At 47.4% G+C, this 19,656-nt stretch overlaps 1 protein-coding gene and 1 long non-coding RNA gene across 2 annotated transcripts; one reads left to right on the top strand and one right to left on the bottom strand.

Moving 5' to 3' along the window:
* Positions 1-9,568: 9,568 nt before the first annotated feature.
* LOC149994708 (cytochrome P450 2A13-like) lies at positions 9,569-15,498 on the top strand. The gene is made up of 9 exons (XM_090261256.1): positions 9,569-9,773; positions 10,052-10,214; positions 11,008-11,157; positions 11,337-11,497; positions 11,986-12,162; positions 13,139-13,280; positions 13,756-13,943; positions 14,570-14,711; positions 15,240-15,498. The coding sequence occupies exons 1-9, from the start codon at positions 9,594-9,596 to the stop codon at positions 15,419-15,421; spliced, it is 1,485 nt and encodes a 494-aa protein (XP_090117382.1). The 5' UTR covers positions 9,569-9,593; the 3' UTR covers positions 15,422-15,498.
* Positions 10,972-15,263, bottom strand: LOC149994709 (uncharacterized). Its single transcript, XR_016507879.1, has 3 exons — positions 14,913-15,263; positions 12,572-13,446; positions 10,972-12,217 (listed from the first exon to the last, which is right to left on the bottom strand). It is a non-coding gene; the product is annotated as an uncharacterized LOC149994709 (long non-coding RNA).
* Positions 15,499-19,656: the final 4,158 nt, after the last annotated feature.

Genomic DNA, 19,656 nt, shown 5'->3' with positions numbered 1-19,656 from the left:
ATAACCAAGGAAGTATTCATTCTTCCTTCCACATCATTCTCCAATTCACCTCGTCCTCCCCTCTCTTGCCTATAGCAGTCACTTCCTTTCCTCTCAGCTTAGAGCCTCGTCGTCTCCAAAAATATAATCTTTCTGAAACACAAATATGACTATTTTTCCCTCTGCTTAAAATCCTTCTGTAGCTTCTTATTGCCTCCAGACAGAATCCAAACTCCCCACCAAGTTGTATAAGGCTTCATATGGTCTCACTTCTACTGATGGTTCCAGTTTCAAGGGTGAACATGACCCCAGATCTCTACACTTTAAGAGCACTAGGCCATACTTTTTGGGGCTCTTGCCTATTTATACAAACTTATTCATCTGCCTGAAACTCCCCCTCACAACGCTCTTTATCCTGCCATGGAAAATCCTTGTTAGTCCTCTAGAGACTTACCATGAACCTTCAAGTTTGAACAGGTGCCATTTCTCATTTTTTACAGTTCCCTGGGTCCCCATTCCTGGACCTGATCCATCTGCTTGTGTCCCCCTATTCTGCCATGACCCCTTTGCCAGGGTTCCCCACCCAAGCCCTGAGCCCTCTGCCTGTGTTCTCCCTTCCTACCCTGAGCCTGCTGCCTGTGCCACCCATCCTGCCCTAATCCCTTCGTCTATGGACCCTTATCCCACCCTGACTCCTCTGCTTGTTCCTTCTCATCCCAGCACTGTCCATTCTGAGGTGTCACTGTTTGTGGCGGGTCTGTCTCCCTTCTGGAGTGAAAGCTGCATAAAGTCAGGGCCCAGGACTATCTTGGTCACCCCTATGTCCTCAGCATTGTCCAGCACAGGCTAGCAAAAGTACTGGGTTCAGTGAAAACTGGTTGAATGACTGTTAACTTTGTTGAATGGCTTAGGAGTCTGGTGAGGAGGGTGATACCATGGGAAGGAGAATTTTCTGTGAGGACATTTAAGTTGATCCAGTGGGAGTGACCTACCTTGGAATGCTCTCAAGACATACCTATGTTATAGAAGCTTTTTCTATTTAGTGTGACCCTTGAAAACTAAGGGAAGTACATACTCTGAAAAGTAAAAGACTTCTTGTTTGTTTGTTTTTAAATAAGGGAAATGGAGCCGGGCCAGGACTGTGATTAAATTCAAACATAGGCACAGGCAGATCTCAGATGTTCACGAGTATGCCGCATGACCCATGTGCCAACCTACCATGCCAGAATACACACAAAAACATCCACACACTCACATTTGGTTACCAGTGGTACATATGTACACACAATTGTGAATACACAGTCACACATCAGGTTGGACACAGAGACACACATGTAGGTATCACCCAACAGGTATATCCCAAAACATGTCCTCATGTTACCCACAGACAGACACAGAGATTGGCATGCACTCAGGCACATTGGCAAGGACACGCACATACTCCAATGTACACTCACACAGATATGCATGTATGAGCATAAAGAGGTATGGATACCCATTTATGCACCAACACACACTCCACAAAGACAGGTGTAGGCATGAATTCATTTATCAACATGAACATGCTGATACATGCCCTCGGATATGCACAGACACTTCAAACATGTACCAAGAATGATACAGAAATATAGATGTATAAATAAGGATAAACATGATGACAGAGGCATCTAGGAGAACCCACTGGATAGAATGACACAAACCTAAAGAGCTCCAGGAGCACTGAACAGGGTTGAAGGGCAAGCTGACTTGCAGGGGAAGGAGAAGAAAGTCAGAGACAAGGGGTTGCGATAGAGGACAGAGGGGCAATGTCCTGTGCAGGGCTCCACGCCCAGCCAAAACATTCCGAGGCTCTAACCCTGACCCACTCTTCTTTAGAAACTGTCCAATCTGCTGTCCCTCCAGAAGCACCCCCAGAAGACCCATTTCTTATTCAGACTCAGCTGCATTAAGGAAGAAATGGGGAAGGAAGTTCCCCCAAAACTTTCTGTCTTCCTTCGTTCCCAAAGGAAAAGCTATGGGAACTTTAGACCAGAGAATGTAAAAGCCAGAGAAGGGTTTAGCGAACTTTTTGTCTGTCCCCTTTATGCTGCAGACTAGTAACAAGAATAGCTGGTATCACACACATTAACCCATTTGCTTCTCACCAAAATTGCTAAAGAGGCAGGTACTGTCCTGGGCCCCATAGGCTCACAAAAGTTAGGTTACCTGGTCAAGGTCACACAACAAAGAAAGGATAAGATAGGAAGGAAGGAAGAAAGGAAGGAAGGGAGGAAGGGAGGAAGGGAGGGAGGGAGAAAGGAAGGGAGGAAGGAAGGAAGGAAGGAAGGAAGGAAGGAAGGAAGGAAGGAAGGAAGGAAGGAAGGATGGATCAGGTTAGGATTCTAATCCATATCTTAATCTTTCTCTTAACCATTGTACTATACATCCAGAAAGGAAAACTGAGGCCCAGTGAGAGGAAGAGATTTTCCTGGATTCAGTACTAGCTCTCTCTTGAAGCCTATCCTTGTCTACCACACACTAGCACATGTCCTGCCTCTGGAAAATAAGGCTTGTGATGTCAGACACTGACTCCATGTTCCAGGGTCAAAAACAAGGCCAAACTCACTTGACCTCAAGTGATTCTCCCAGTCTTGGCCCTCACTCTCGCCCCACCCAGCTCATGGCAGCCTGACTAAACACTCAGGGCCCTATCTGATGCCAACTTAATTGAGAAACAAACTCCCCAAAGTCCTACCTGCCTCTTTCTCAAGGAACAAGGTGGGGAAAGGAAAGGCCCAGGCTTGAGGCCAACCCAGGTGCAGGCATGGAAACTAGACTTTTGGTGGTAAGCACACAATAGAGTATACAGATATTGAATTATAATGTTGTATACTTAAAATCTATATAAAGTTGTTAACCAATGTTACATCAACTAAAAAAAAAAAGACAAAAAGAAAGATTAGGTGCTTGCTACCTGCCAAGCCAGTGCTAATCCTGTCTCTCCTCTTCTCCGTCCAAAACGAACAACTTTCTCTGCTTTGTTCTCCACCTTTTGTTTCCTCCCTACAGGTCTCAGAGTTCAAGGGTGTAGAATGCTTTGAGGAAGATGCCAGTCCTGGGAGTGCCAACCTCACCCACCTGCACTCACCTGAGATTAGAGGTGGCACCTGAGAAGGGTGGTCTAAACATTGGAGCATGTCCACTGCCTATCTGGGGCCCCTCTCAGGCCCACATGGGACCAATCTCAGCCCTGACCTGGTGCTCATGCCAGAGCCCGCTGGAACCAACCTCAGCACCTCTATGATGCCATCCTTGCACTCCCTGAAAGCCAGCCTCAGAGTCCTCTTGACACCAGAGGTGGTTCTATTACTGTTCTCCTGGTATCGAGCTCAGTGCCAACTTATTTTCAATCCTAGTGTCTACCTGGAGACAAGCTCAATGCTAATGGGATGCCCTCTCTCCCCAGGACTTCCTGATGCCAATAGCATACCTGCCAATGCTGATGTCAATCTCAGCACCCAACTGCTGCTAAATTTGGCCTCCACTTGGTCCACAGGGTGGGCTAGGCCAGTCAATGGAGGAAGAAGGAGAGAGAATTTAAAGCTCAGCTCCATCACTTATTACCTGGGACTTCCAGCAAGTGACTTTATGGAGTCTTGGTCTTCTTAAATGCAAAGTAAAAATGATAATGACCCATCCTATTCTTACAAAGATTTGGTAAGATCTTGCATGCAGACTCAATCTCAGCAGTTAGTGCTCACCAGGGGGTAACAGTCCTTATTATTAAGAAGCAATATCAGCAAGGGAAGGACAGAAGGGTCATCCATCCTTTCTCTACTCCCTTCTTCAGCATCACCAGGCCCACCTCTGTTCCTGATGCTGGAGCTTACCCAAACCTCTTGTATTGTAGTTCCCTCTGCCTGCTAACGGCAGTGCTGATGAGCCAGGAGTCATCTCTAAAGGGGACTTCGCACACCCTCAAATAAGATCTTTCCACTGGTGGAAACCCAATCCCAGAAAGGAGGAATGAAAGTGTAGAGCAGGAGAGATATGTGTGCCCCTTGCCCACTCTCTGTTTTCTATCCTCAGTTACCCATATATAAATTGGGAAACAATAATAATAACAATAGAAATTATACAATCAACTTAGTAGGCTTCCATAAGGATATGAGTAGGGAAGCAATGTGGCTCTCTGTAAATTATAACCCTTCACACAATTGGAATTTTTTTTTTGTAGTGTATTGTGGTTGTCATCACTATTTTCCAAGTCCTTGGCCCACCTCTCTGCCAGCTGAGACCCTGAGGAAAGTTCCACTGAAATGCAGCTCTGGTCTTCTTTCCCAACCAAAGATGGGCAGTTCTGTGACATCCCATCCCAATCTCGCTTTGAGGTTATAATGACAATGCTGGGCATGAAGAAATGGTATTGCGTACAAAACAAAAGGAGGTCAGCATCTGTAGTTGGGAGCTGACTCCCAGAGCCAGCTGAATTCTTCATACATTTCTCCCTGCAGGAAGCCCACCTTCACAGCCATATTGCTTCCCTCCTCAAGATCCTTAAATCCATTCCCTAGACTCTCTCATCTTGAGACCTTTAAACCTACATCCTTCCTCATCAAAACACCCCCAAATCTACAGCCACATATCCTATCTCATACCAATACCCTTAGTCTTTGATTTTTCTCTCCCTAGATACCAAAGTCCACAACTTGTGGAGGGGGCTTCTCAATCTGAGACCCCAAATTCCAAGCTCAGGGTTTCACACATGCAAATATTCCAGAATCTTCAATTCTGCAATTTGTCTACGATCCCCCGCCCCAGTCCACAGCCCTGGGCTGGCCTCTCAGAAGAAGCCACAAATTCAGTCTTGGGCCCACTTCATGTTTATCTGCCCAGGAACTTCTTTATAAGAACATATATTTTTACACCTACAGACATCAGAAAAAGAAAAAGAAAAAGAAAGAAAGAAAAGGAAAAAAAAGAGCCTTAAACATGTAATATTTTCTTAGAAGAGCCTTCCTTGAAATTGTTTACTACAGTTATCATATAAGCAAGGTAAGAATTACAGGGAAAAGCGACCTAAAATTGGTATTAAGTCAGTATAATAGCTTTAATAATTCTACTATTTCTAAATCTTCCCACAAAAGGGCACTGCAGTTCTTCAGTTTATTGCAAATATATCTTCAAAAAAATGTCAGCCCTAATGTTGAAGCTATAGACAACTGTTTAATTATTAGCACTATACTATAAGGCACAATGAAGAACATCTGATTTAAATGAAATCCATGTTTTGTTCAGGAATACTATTGTACACATACCCCATAGGTTGTTTTAGAGCAGATACTAGTTTGTCAAGCTTCAAATGGCAAACACTGAGTTGTGAGTTTGATATCGTTCAGTTAGCTGTTTCTTGTCACACTGGAGAGTCTGGTGGCATGTAATGTTGAGCAGCCACCTTGTCACCACCACTTCTATTATTATTATTATTTTGTTTTAGAGAGAGAGAGGGGAAAGGAGAAAGAGAGGGAGACAAACATCACTGTGTGATTGTCTCTCACTCGCGCCCCCAACTGGGGACCTGACGTGCAACCTAGTCGTGTGCCATGACTGGGAATCGAACCAGCGACACTTGGTTCGCAGACTGAAGGTCTCAGTTTCTTTTCATTAGAACTGGTTTTTAGAGACCACAGTCTAGGTGACTTCTTTTCTCACAGGTGACTCCGCTGTGGTAGGACATTCATATCCTCAAAATGTGAGGCCTAGCAAAAAGCCTCCCACAATCCACTGGATATCACACTGTTGTTCTTTTTGACAAATTCTGCTGCCTCTTCAATTACATTGTTGATTTCAGGTCCTGCCTTATTTGCTCATTTCCTTCTTTCTTTTTTTAAATTATATTTTATTGTTTCTGCTACTACAGTGGTTCCAATTCTTCCTCTTTTCTCCCCTCCACCCAGCCGCCGCCCTCTCCCTTAGGCTATCCCCACACCGCTATCCACATCCATGGCTACTCTATTCCCTATGCTGTCCTTTACTTCCCCATGACTATTTTGTAACTACCAGTTTGTATTTTCACCCATCCCTCTGACTCCCCTCCCATATGGCAACCATCAAAATATTCTCTGGAAAAAAAAACAAATCTGTGTACCTGTGATTCTGTTTCTGTTTTGCTTGTTTGTTTTCTAGATTCAATTGCTGATAAATATGTATTTATTGCCATTTTATTGTTCATATTTTTAATTCTCTTCTTCTTTTTTAAAGTATATTTTATTGATTATGCTGTTATAGTTGTCCCAATATTTCCCACTTTGCCGCCCTCTGCCCAGTCAACCCCTTCCCTTCAGCAATCACCTCCTTAGTTCGTCCATGGGTCGTGCATATAAGTTCTTTGGCTTCTCTCTTTCTTATACTCTTCTTAACATCCCCGTCCATTTTGTTCCTACCAATTATGCTTCTTAATCCCTGCACCATTTTGCACTTTCTCCCCTTCCTCCTTTCAGCTGATAACCGTCCAAATGCTCTCAATATCTATTATTCTCTTCTTATTCTGGTTGTTTGCTTAGTTTGTTCTTGTTTTTTAGATTCAGTTATTGATAGCTGTGAGTTTGTTGTCATTTTAATGTTCATAGTTTTGATCTTCTTCTTGTTCTTAAATAAGTCCCTTTAACATGTCATGTAATAAGGGTGTGGTGATGATGAATTCCTTTAGCTTTACCTGGTCTGTGAAGCATTTTATCTGCCCTTCCATTCTAAATGATAGTTTTGCTGGATAGAGTAATCTTTGTTGTAGGTTCTTTTCATCCTTTGAATACTTCTAGCCAGCCTCTTCTTGCATGCAGAGCTTCTTTTGAGAAATCAGCTGATAGTCCTATGGGAATTCCTTTGTAAGTAATTCTCTTCTTTTCTCTTGCTGCCTTTAAGATTTCCTCTCTATATTGACCTTTGACACTTTAATTATGATGTGTCTTGGTGTAGTCCTCTTTGGTTCCAACTTTTTTGGAACTCTCTGTGCTTCCTGGACCTAATACACATAAACAAACATAGAGAGTCTGCCAAATTGAAACGGCAAAGAAATATGGCCAAAATAAAGGAACAGAACAAAACCCCAGAAAAAGAACTAAATGAAATAGACATAGCCAACCTATCAGATGCAGAGTTGAAAACACTGGTGATAAGAATGCTCAGAGAATTCACTGAATGTGGCAAAAAAAAATTAAGAAAGAAATGAAGATACACACACTGAAATAAAGAAAAATATACCAACAACAAAGGGAAGGAAGCCGGGATTCAAATCAATGATTGGAACGAAATTAAGAAATAAACAATCAACCAGAACAGAAAGAAGAAGCAAGAATTCAAAAAAGAAACGAGAAGAATGACAACAAAGCCAACAACTGAATCTAAAAAACAAAAACAAACTAAGCAAACAACCAGAACAATAGAATCACAGGAATGGAGATCATTTGGAGGGTTATCAGCAAGGACAGGGAAAGGGGAGATGGGGGAAAAGATACAGGGATTAAGAAGCATAATTGATAGGAACAAAATAGACAGGGGGAAGTTAAGAATATATGAAAGGGTGAAGAAAAAAAACTTATATGCACAATCTATGGACATGAACTAAGGTGGAGGAATTGCTGGAGGGAAGGAGGGTACCAGATTTGGGGGGTGGTGCAAAGGAAAAATAAACTGGAACAACTGTAACAGCAAAATCAATAAAAAATACTTAAAGATAAAAATATTAAAAATTTAAAAATTTAAGAAAAAACGAGGAGAGGCTTAGGAACCTCTGGGACAACTTTAAATGTACCCAACATCCAAATCATAAAGGTGCCCGAAGGAGAAGAGGAAGTTGAAAAAAATGAAAGACAACTTTCTTAATTTGGCAAAGGAAATAGACATACAAGTCCCGGAAGCACAATAGGTACTGGTGCTGTGTTGCTTTCTCCGTGGATATGCATGAATGCACGTGGGAATCCGCACCCTAGGTGCTGTGCAGGAGGGATCTGTTAATCCAGCTTTTTATGAGTCACCATATTTCAAATACCATTTCTCTCATCAAAATTTCCTCTTGCCTCACCATTCTGCTTCTATGCCTTGATTCCACTGCTCAGATCAGAGACCAGAGCTGCATAAACAAACCACATGCTGAACATCATCATGACCCTTTCACAGAACGCCCTAGAGACAGCACATGGTGGATGTAGTGTTGCAGGTTCCTAGAAGGGAATTCCCCCCTTTCTCATCCTTGCCAGGGTGGGGTTTGTTATTCTAGCTGCTAAACTGGTACTTGGGTCAACTGAAGTCACGATCCTTGCCCAGGTCATCTAACTGGGCAAACCACTAAATTAGAATACAGGCTCGGGCTCCCCCACTAGGTAAGCCAACGTTCGTCAGAGCTGTGTTGCCTTGTGTTGCATTGTTGAGTCCTATTGAGCATCTGTTAGAGATTTGGCTGACCTAAGTTGAAAGTTCGACTAGTTAATGAGTATTTAGGGATAATACTATGGGTTTGGGGACCTCCTTAATGTAACCTTGGGTAATTCGTCTTGGCCTGGACCAATTTGTGAGTCTTTGAATGAAGCTGTGACTTATGCTGGGCTCAGGGGAAAGACCATAGGCTGACACCTATTAGTATGTGTCCCAAACAGGTTTTGGTCCCTCATCTATGGAGCACTCAGGGGAAAGACTACATTCTGTGTGATATGTGGAGCCATAGGGTGGTTGCTCATGAAAGATCCTTCTTTAGGGAACTGAGGTGGTGAGGGGAGGACAAAGCAGTTTCATTTGCCATGCTGAGGTCGGTACTCCTAAGAGTGGACTGCTCACCAGGACCCACGTATACCCTTGATGCTGCTCTGGCTGGCCATGCCTCTGTTACAACAAAATATTAAACCTAAGACTACCACTTTGAATTGGTATCTTAACTGTGTCAAGGAGTGCAAAGAATGTTTTTCCTTATAACCCTGGGGATTAGAATCTTCCTGCAACAGAGGCATGGGCGGCAGCAGCAGAGAAATACACGTATAAGGGTCCTAGTTGAACAGTTCACTCTCAGGAGTACAGACCTCAGCATACCAACTGAAGTTGCTTCTCTCTCTCTCTCTCTCTCTCTCTCTCTCTCTCTCTCTCTCTCTCATCCTAAGACCTTTAAACCTACATCCCTCCTCAGCCAAAAAAATCCCAAATCCACAGCCATGCATTTTGTCTTATTCCAATACCCTTAAATTTTTTATTCTTCTCTCCCAAGACACCGAAATCCACAACTTTCGGGTCCCTTCTCACTCTGAGACCCCAAATCCCAAGCTCAGGGGCTCACAATGCAAATATTCCAGAATCTTCCATTCTGCAATTTGTCTCTGTCCTCCCAAGTCCACAGTCCTGGGCCGGCCCCTCATAAAGGGCCACAATTCAGGCTTGGGCCCACTCCCTGTTAATCTGCCCAGGAGTACTCACCTCCTCCTCTGTTGGCTGCATCCCAGGATAGGCGGGGAGCACCCCAGGGGGTGTAGTTGGGAGGAGAAATGAGGCAATTATATAATCAGGACCAAAATCCACCCTTTTGTCCCAGGGAGCATAAAGGCAAACCATCCCAGCCATCACGACACGAGCTGACCATCACTCTCAGGGCCACCATGCTGGCCTCAGGGCTGCTTCTGGCGGCTTTGCTGGCCTGCCTGACTATAACAGCCTTGATGTCTGCCTGGCGGCAAAGGAAGCTCTGGGGAAAGCTGCCTCCTGGCCCACCAGCATTGCCCTTCATTGGGAACTACCTGCAGCTGAACACAGAGCAGATGTACAACTCCCTCATGAAGGTGTCACGGGGCCGGGAGAGACGGGTGGTAGGGTGGGGCTGCGCACCTGCGCCATCTGGCTGGGACGTTGTGGCAGGGGATTGGCGAGGTTGGGCCAAAATCTTAGGAAGGGGGAGTTTTGAAGGTTCAGCGTCAGGGTTCTTGCCGGGAAAGACCAGCTCTTGGAATGTCCGGTATCAGAACGTGGGCAAAGTGCATCCCAGTCTGTGAGGGCTGCGTACAGAGCCTGTTCAGAGTCGGGGCTGCTCGCTCTCACCACTCCCACCCCTCTCCATCAGATGAGCGAGCGCTACGGCCCAGTGTTCACGGTCCACCTGGGCCTGCGGCGCGTCGTGGTGCTGTGTGGCCATGAGGCTGTGAAGGAGGCTCTGCTGGACCATGCGGAGGAATTCAGTGGGCGAGGCGAGCAGGCCACCTTTGACTGGCTCTCCCAAGGCTATGGTGAGGAGCATCCGGGGGGGTGCGGGGGGCATGTGGTCAAGCAGACTTGATAGCCTCGGTTTCTCCCGCGTTCATCTCCCAACTTGTACACCTACTTGAGGCTGCGTCAGAGCCCTTGCTCTGGTCTCGTCCATCTCCATCCTGTTCATGTGTCCTCAGCAACCTGTCTTAGTGCTTCTGCGTCTCCCTGCTTCTCTCTGCCGCAACTCCCAGTCCTCTCTCATTAGACAGCTCTCCTTTTGCTGTATCTCTCAGAAGCCCTTGGGTTTTTTGCTTTGGAAGCCTGGTCCTTTCTCTCCATGTTTCTTTTTGCCTTATTCTCCTTGCCAGCTACTGCGCGCCCCCATGCTTCTCTCTCCCTCTCCCTGCCTCGCTTTTCCCTTTGTCTTATGTTTCAAAATCCCCATGCCTCCATTTCCTGGTTATATTCTCCTGTCCCCAGACCCTCTCTGTTTCTCTGTATATATTTTGGTCCATTCTCCACCTCAGTTTTAGAATCCTTCTCCATTTTTACTTCCACCTCCCAGATCTCCAGATAGCTCCTTTTCCCTCCCTCCCTTCCCTTCACTATCTCTTTCTCTCTCTTCAGCTGAGTGTCTCTGCATTTCTGTCTGTGCAACAATTTGCCCCTCTCCTGATTTTCTTCCAACTTGGTCTCTGTCTTTCTGTATTTTCTGAGTGCCATTCCCTCTCTCTCTCTCTCTCTCTCTCTCTCTCTCTCTCACTCACTCTCCCCCTCTCACTCCCCTTCCCACCACTCTGCCCACTCCCAACTCCTACAATCCCTTCTCAGGTGTTGCATTCAGTAACGGGGAGCGTGCCAAGCAGCTCCGGCGCTTCTCCATCGCCACGCTGCGGGACTTCGGCATGGGCAAGCGGGGCATCGAAGAGCGCATCCAGGAGGAGGCCGGTTTCCTCATCCAGGCCTTTCGTGACACGCGTGGTGAGCTGGGGACCCCAGAGTACAGAGGAGGGAAACACCCTACACAGACACACGTATTCTGACCTGCGAAGGGAACTTGGCTGGGGGAAGGCATTCCTTGAATTTTCAGCCTGGCCTCAGACTACCAAGTTGACTCTGCCAAATCCCTTCTGCCTTCCCGACCCCATCCCACCTCCCAGGCGCCTTCATCGATCCCACCTACTTCCTGAGCCGCACTGTCTCCAATGTCATCAGCTCCATTGTCTTTGGGAACCGCTTTGACTACGAGGACAAAGAGTTCCTGTCACTGCTGCGCATGATGCTGGGAAGCTTCCAGTTCACAGCTACATCTATGGGGCAGGTAACCGGTCTCAGCCTGGCTCAACTCTGCCCCTGCCACAACCAGCCACCTACTCTCCCACATGGACACAGGTGCCCCAAATCCTATCCTGCTCTAGACAGGGTCCCCTCAGAACCCGTCTTCTCACTTGGATAACTGAACAGTTGTGCACGAACCCAGGACAGGTGCTTAATACTCAGTCTCCAATACTGGATATCTCAACTATACTCCCCCTACAAACACAGAAAGGGAAAGAAGGGAAGGAGGGAGGGAAGAGTTCTAGATATGTGTCCCAACTTACCATACCTAAGTTCTAAAACGGGGAACTGAACACTTCACTCCCATGAAAACTTAGGTATCTATTCTATACAGCCCCATCTAAATATCTAAACACCTGGACAGGTGCCTTTAAACCAGCGCCTCCCTTGCCCTGAGACAGGACCCGCTCCCATCAGTGGATGTCCACCGACACCTGTCCTTCCCTTCTCTTCTCCTCGCCCCATCCTCAGCTCTTCGAGATGTTCTACTCAGTGATGAAACACCTGCCAGGGCCACAGCAACAGGCATTTAAGGAGCTTCAGGGGCTGGAGGACTTTATAGCCAAGAAGGTGGAGCAGAACCAACGCACGCTGGATCCCAACTCCCCGCGGGACTTTATTGACTCCTTCCTCATCCGCATGCAGGAGGTACACGCCAGCAGCCTGTGCCGAGACGTCCAAAGCCAAGCAGATAGAAGTCAGGCTGGAGGTGGGAGAGAAAGAGGCCCATTCAGATTAGCCAGCGCATCATAATAATCTTGACAATCCCAGTTAATTAACCATCACTGTTCTCTCTACCGAGCCCTCACCCATGAGCGGGATTTGTATATGCAAATCATAACAAGCACATCTATAACACTACCACGCACCAGGGACTGCTTTAAGAACTTTACAGCATTCGCCCACTTAACACTCACACCAGCTCTTGGAGGAGGCTTTATGACCCCAATTTAGAAATGCCGTGCCCGGGGTCGCACAGCGAGGAAGCAGTGGAACCTAGCTCAAACCCTGGTCTCTCAGACTCTATTGCCAGGGCCTTTAGCTGCCATGCTCTTACCTTTCATTCCCTGGTTATCAGGTACATCTGTGTGGACAGGTGTCCTGGCTACACTGTGTGACAGTGGAGGGTCCGTACCCCTAACTGGATGTCAATCTCCTTCCTGTGAAGAAAGAAGACAGGGCTTTATGGAGTCTGAAGTTCAAGGTGAAAGGAGCAAGGAGTGGACTCTCCAGAAGAATGGTTTTTAGTGAAGGAATAGTACACAGCTGCTTACAATTCTGTCTGCATTTCAGGAAATCTCTCTTCAACTCAGACACATTCTATCGTGGTCTCTTGATCTCTCTTTCTCACTCACTGTCTCTCTCTACTGCTCTCTTTCTAAATATTTCTACAATTAAAAAGTGACAACTAAGCCGATAATTAAAGGACAGACAGTCAGCTGTTTAAGACTGTGAGAAGAGCATTTGAGTCAGAACCACAGCCTAGGCAATGGTCTGGCAGGACCAGGGCCCCTCTTCCCACCTTTGGTCTGAATCTACGAGAGGTGGGTCCAACGAAAAAACTCCAGAAGGCCCCTGAGAGCATGGGGGGGTGGGCTAGGCCTGACACCATCCCTCCCTACAGGAGCAGAAGAACCCCAACACCGAGTTTCATTTGAAGAACCTGGTAATGACCACACTGAACCTTTTCTTTGCGGGCTCTGAGACGGTCAGCACAACGCTTCGTTACGGCTTCCTCTTGCTCATGAAGCACCCAGACGTGGAGGGTAAGGCTGGAGGGGGCAGGGAAGTGAGGGCCACAGACTCGCAAAATTCCTCTGAGCCCACTGCATGTCCTCGCCTCTCTCAGATCCCTGGACCCTCGGACACAGTCTGCTAAACAGAGACCAGGTGATGATAGTCGGCTAATAGGCAGCAGCTGAGTTTCATTAGCTGTTAAAATATTGAAAATATCTCAACTGATTGGTAAAGAGCTCCTGCGCTGAGCCCACGAAGCACCCCACTATCTGCCCCTTCAGACCATTCTCCAGGACTCCTCCCTGCGGCTTCCCCCATGATTCTGGCACAGCCAGGTTGACAGGACCCTGTGCCAACAATGCTTTTGGACAACCTGTTTTGAATGATCTACCTCCATGTCACATGTGAATGTCATGCATGTCATATATCTAGCTGTACAGCTTTAGACTATCATCCCTGCCCCGAGAGCCCTAGTTCCTAAACATATTCCTCTTTATCCCGCAGCCAAGGTCCATGAAGAGATTGATCAGGTGATTGGCAAGAACCGTCAGCCCAAGTTCGAAGACCGGGCCAGGATGCCCTACACGGAGGCGGTAATCCACGAGATCCAAAGATTTGGAGACGTCATCCCCATGGGCCTGGCCCACAGAGTCACCAAGGACACCAAATTTCGGGACTTCCTGCTCCCCAAGGTGCCACCCTTGCCCTGTGTACAGGGACCTCCAACCTGCTCCCGTGACCCAACGCCCCACACCCCTTAGAAGCTTCCCGGCGCCTGTCCCACTCCCTCAACCACAGACTTCCTCAATGACGTGCCCCTTCAGCTTTCCCACTCAGAGACACCAGAATCCCGTATCTACCCGAGACCTCTTGCCTCAGGGAATATGAACCCACGTCCCCCAAATTTCATGTCTCAAGAGACATGAACCTCACTTCCCCAAGACTTCCTGCCTTGCGGACCTGACTCTCATGGCCCCCAAACATCCTGCCTTGAGAGACGTGAACTGCATGTTCCTTAAACCTTCTGCCCCAGGAGACACAGAATTTGTGTTTCTCAAACTTCTTTCTCAGGAGACATGAACCCCATATCCCCTAAACCTTCTGCCTTGGGAGACACGGACCCCACGTCCCCCGAACTTCCTGTCTCAGGGACATAAATGTCATGTCCCCCAAAGCTCTTACCTCAAAGAAGAACCTGCCTCCCCTGCCTCCCATTTCTCCTCACCTAGGGCACCCAAATTCCCCCTCTAACCCCATGTGCTCTCAGCTCACCCACTCCCCCTCCAGCTTATCAAATCCCCTCCCGCCTCCCCGCCAGGGCACCGAAGTGTTTCCGATGCTGGGCTCTGTGCTGAAGGACCCCAAGGTTTTCTCCAACCCTCAAGATTTCAACCCCCAGCACTTTTTAGATGAGAAGGGGCAGTTTAAGAAGAGTGATGCTTTTGTGCCCTTCTCCATCGGTAAGAGGCCGCTGTCTGATGCCCAGCCCTCAGTCACACCAAGAGGGATCCCTTCATCCCAGCTCCCCTCTGTGGGTGTAGCCTAGTATCGTTCTCCAGCTTGGAAGTTCTTCTCTTGTGATCTACCCTGCAGCCAACCAACTGCAACCCTCATAACTACCAAATACCTAAGCACAGGCAAAAGGAAAGGGATGGTTGTACCCATTTCAGAGGTGAGAAAAGTCAAGGCCCAGAGTGAGTCAGAGATTTGTCCAAGGTCACTTAAATCCTTCAGATTCCTGAGAAGGAGGTGACAGCACAGCAGCCATAGCGTTGTGTTTCAGAGGAAGGATCATCTGAAATTCCCATTGCTACGTCCTGGTACAGCTCAACCCCATCCCATGTCCAAGGGAAACTGAGGCTGAGGGAGGACTGGGGACTTCTCTGAGTCTCTCAGGCCACGATATACCGTCCCCTCCTCCCCGAGAGGTGAGAGGAGAGAAGTGGCGGGGAGAGCAGGCCTCACCTCCTCCCACCCTGTCTTTTCAGGAAAGCGGTACTGTTTAGGAGAAGGCCTGGCTAGAATGGAGCTCTTTCTCTTCCTCACCACCATCATGCAGAACTTCCGCTTCAAGTCCCCGCAGTCACCCCAGGACATCGACGTGTCCCCCAAACATGTGGGTTTTGCCACCATCCCACGAACCTACACCATGAGCCTCCTGCCCCGCTGAGCTAGAGCCGCGACCGTGACTGAGCAGAGCTAGTGGGAGGAGCAAACGGCGAGAGGGGCCTGGGAGGGGCTAGAGGGAGGGGCTAGAGGGAGGGGCTAGAGGAAGGGGCTAGAGGGAGGGGCTAGAGGGAGGGGCTAGAGGAAGGGGCGGGGCCAGGAATGGCAGGGCGAGGGCGGGAGGAAAGGACGGTGCAACGTGGATGGGAGAGCAAGAAAAAGCAGATGGGCTCTCTGTTCACCTTGCTGGATGGAGATAGATTCTTCAGAGCTGGGATGAAAGGGAGGGAAACCTTACACTGTACTATGAATGATAATAATAACAGCTATTATTTATTAAGCATGCACTCTCTGTCGGCTCTGTGCTCAAAACGGTACGCACTGACCTCCCTTAATGCTCACAAGCCTATGGACGGGAACGGTGTTCGTGCCCGTTTTACAGGTAACACAGCTGACGCTCAGAAAGCTTAGGTCTCTCTCTGAGACCCGACAGAAACACACCAAGTGCTCAGCGAGCACTTGGACACAGATGGGCACAGGGATGGCTATCCTCAGCCTTCTGTACTCTGGGTAGATTCTTAAAAGGCACCCCTTCCTCAAGTAAGGAACGACAACTTAGTGTATTATTATGCAATATGAACGACTCTGTCCAAGGATTCTTCCAGAGTCCTGGCAGGAAGCCAGCCTGGCTTCACTCCACACACTTGCCAACACTCTTGCCCATTCGTGCACACTGTAAGTGCCATCGCGCCCCCAACCGCACAAGGTGGGGTCTGATCAGAGTGTGACCGGGGAACAGGAGTCAGACCCCCTAATGAACTGGGTGTGGGAGAGAAACACTTCAGTGAATGTTGGGAGAACTTTGGTCATAGCTCAGCTGTGCACAAGCGTGTGTGCGTATGTGAGCACGAAAGCATATGGCTGCACGCTCTCCTCAGCGTGCACATGAACTCATTTGCTGTGAGTTTCTGAAGGGTTGGCTCCCTCTGATGGATTTGGGATCTGCTGTAAGACCCAGCTAAGAGTCTCAGAATCACCTTCTTACTCCCAAATAATTCAGTATATGTTCCCTTAGAGGTGGCATCCCCAAGCAGTGCACAATCTGAACATTCACACACACCAGCCTTAGATTTGTGTTTCTTCAACTAAATGCTACGGAGGCCCCCCGCCTCCCACAATAGAAAACTTGCCACACTTGAAGGACCAATGATCGAGATCAAGTGAGAGCAGCATCCGCTCCTCTGGACCCTGCAACTTTTATAACAGGCTAGGAATCTCGAGTTTCTCAGTTTCCATGATCTAAATATAACAACTCCGGTTTCATGAACTGGCTGCTTCCTGCTCACTGGAGAAGGATGAAGATGGATCCATAGGGTCACACCCTTTATCATTACAAACACACTTTTCAACAATTCAGTGTCAGAACCAAACCTCATCCTTCCATGTGCATGTCACTTTAAGAGGCTTCACGAAACCTTGACTAGAAGAACCTTAGAACTGTGGTGTAACAAACTGTTGAATCTTGGAACTGCAGCATCTACAATTCATGATCCTGAAGTCTCGGATTCCCAGAACCCAAGACTCAAGAGTGCTTGAAACACTGATGCTTGGAACTCTTGATGCTCAGAATTTTAACATCAGAAGCTCCCCAGCACACATCTTTGGGGACTCCTCGGGTGGCTGACGTCAGTCTCTAAGCTCGGTGTTCCTTCTGAGAAAGAGTCAAGAGAGGAGACTAGGGTCTGGAGCTAGCTGGGTTCTGCCAGTGAGGCACTTCTCCAGAAGAAGAGAGAACAACTAACAGCTCTTTGTCCTGCAAGGAGAGAGGGGAGAGGGAAGACAGAACAAGCATTAATCCCCACAACCCTCAAACTTACACCCGGAAAGGGGAAAGCAGGAGTCCACCGAAGCATTATCAAAGGCGCCAGGACAAGTCACAGTCTAGCCACCAATGCCTGGACCACACCTGTCCAGACAGGACACTCTCAGCTTTGGTTCTCGGAGAGAGCCAACGGCTCGAGCCAACTGACAGTGCCGGGGCTGAGGTGGGAACAGGAGCCCTCAATTCTGGTTCAGGCTTCTCTGCTAACTCCTTGGGCCTGAAACTCAGAGATTAGAAAGCATACAACTCAATTTTAAAATGGGCCAAACAATGTATGTGGGGGACCCATAAAAACCCAGAATTATACTCTAAAGGGCAGGCCTCTTGTAGTACAGGCTTACCCCAGCTAGGTAAGTGCTCTAGGAACCTATCTGTGTCAGTGTACCAGCTGACATTGTTGTGAGAGGCTGTGTTTGGCTTCAGTGAATTTTTTTTGGAACACTCAACATGTTTGCCCATTTCATGATAGGTGATTTACCAGCACGCCTGCCCCCAACATGCTGAGTGTTCAGCAGTTTTTGACCCAAAACAGCATGACCCTCATACCCCACTCTCCTTATTTATGCAATCTTGCCCTGAGTGACTTTTTCGTTTGTTTGTTTGTTTCCCAGGATGAAAAAAGTCCTCAAAGGGAAATGTTTTGCCAATGTGGAAGAGGTGAAACAAAAAACAACAGAAGCACTGAAAGGCATTAAAACTGATGAGTTCAAAAACTCTTCTAAGCAGTGGAAAAAATGTCTCAATAGGTGTATCGCACCAAATGGAGGGTACTTTGAAGGTGACTGAAGTTTAAACATTTGAGAATAAATACACAAGTTTTTATAAATAAATTCTGTTTTTCCATCCCCCTCATATACACATAAACAGCGTATGAAGAGATATTCAACAACATATGGCATTAGAGAACTGCAAAACAACAAGATACGCACTACAGCCTATTAGAATGGCTAAATCCAAAACTAACACTAAATGTTGGCAAGGATGTGGAGTAACAGGAGTTCTCACCAATTGCTGGTGGAATGCAAAATGGTACAGCCACTTTGGAACACAATTTGGCAGGGCCTGAACCAGAATCGAGGGCTCCTGTTCCCACCTCAGCCCCGGCACTGTCAGTTGGCTCGAGCCGTTGGCTCTCTCCGAGAACCAAAGCTGAGAGTGTCCTGTCTGGACAGGTGTGGTCCAGGCATTGGTGGCTAGACTGTGACTTGTCCTGGCGCCTTTGATAATGCTTCGGTGGACTCCTGCTTTCCCCTTTCCAGGTTTAAGTTTGAGGAGTGTGAGGATTAATGCTTGTTCTGTCTTCCCTCTCCCCTCTCTCCTTGCAGGACAAAGCTGTTAGTTGTTCTCTCTTCTTCTGGAGAAGTGCCTCACTGGCAGAACCCAGCTAGCTCCAGACCCTAGTCTCCTCTCTTGACTCTTTCTCAGAAGGAACACCGAGCTTAGAGACTGACGTCAGCCACCCGAGGAGTCCCCAAAGATGTGTGCTGGGGAGCTTCTGATGTTAAAATTCTGAGCATCAAGAGTTCCAAGCATCAGTGTTTCAAGCACTCTTGAGTCTTAGGTTCTGGGAATCCGAGACTTCAGGATCATGAATTGTAGATGCTGCAGTTCCAAGATTCAACAGTTTGTTACACCACAGTTCTAAGGTTCTTCTAGTCAAGGTTTCGTGAAGCCTCTTAAAGTGACATGCACATGGAAGGATGAGGTTTGGTTCTGACACTGAATTGTTGAAAAGTGTGTTTGTAATGATAAAGGGTATGACCCTATGGATCCATCTTCATCCTTCTCCAGTGAGCAGGAAGCAGCCAATTCATGAAACCGGAGTTGTTATATTTAGATCATGGAAACTGAGAAACTCGAGATTCCTAGCCTGTTATAAAAGTTGCAGGGTCCAGAGGAGCGGATGCTGCTCTCACTTGATCTCGATCATTGGTCCTTCAAGTGTGGCAAGTTTTCTATTGTGGGAGGCGGGGGGCCTCCGTAGCATTTAGTTGAAGAAACACAAATCTAAGGCTGGTGTGTGTGAATGTTCAGATTGTGCACTGCTTGGGGATGCCACCTCTAAGGGAATATATACTGAATTATTTGGGAGTAAGAAGGTGATTCTGAGACTCTTAGCTGGGTCTTACAGCAGATCCCAAATCCATCAGAGGGAGCCAACCCTTCAGAAACTCACAGCAAATGAGTTCATGTGCACGCTGAGGAGAGCGTGCAGCCATATGCTTTCGTGCTCACATACGCACACACGCTTGTGCACAGCTGAGCTATGACCAAAGTTCTCCCAACATTCACTGAAGTGTTTCTCTCCCACACCCAGTTCATTAGGGGGTCTGACTCCTGTTCCCCGGTCACACTCT

This window comes from Furipterus horrens, unplaced genomic scaffold, assembly GCF_987537825.1.
Source record: "Furipterus horrens unplaced genomic scaffold, mFurHor1.1.pri manual_scaffold_13, whole genome shotgun sequence".
Classification (NCBI taxonomy): Eukaryota; Metazoa; Chordata; class Mammalia; order Chiroptera; family Furipteridae; genus Furipterus; species Furipterus horrens.
Note: the sequence above shows the minus strand (reverse complement) of the source record. Positions and strands in the feature narration are given on the sequence as shown.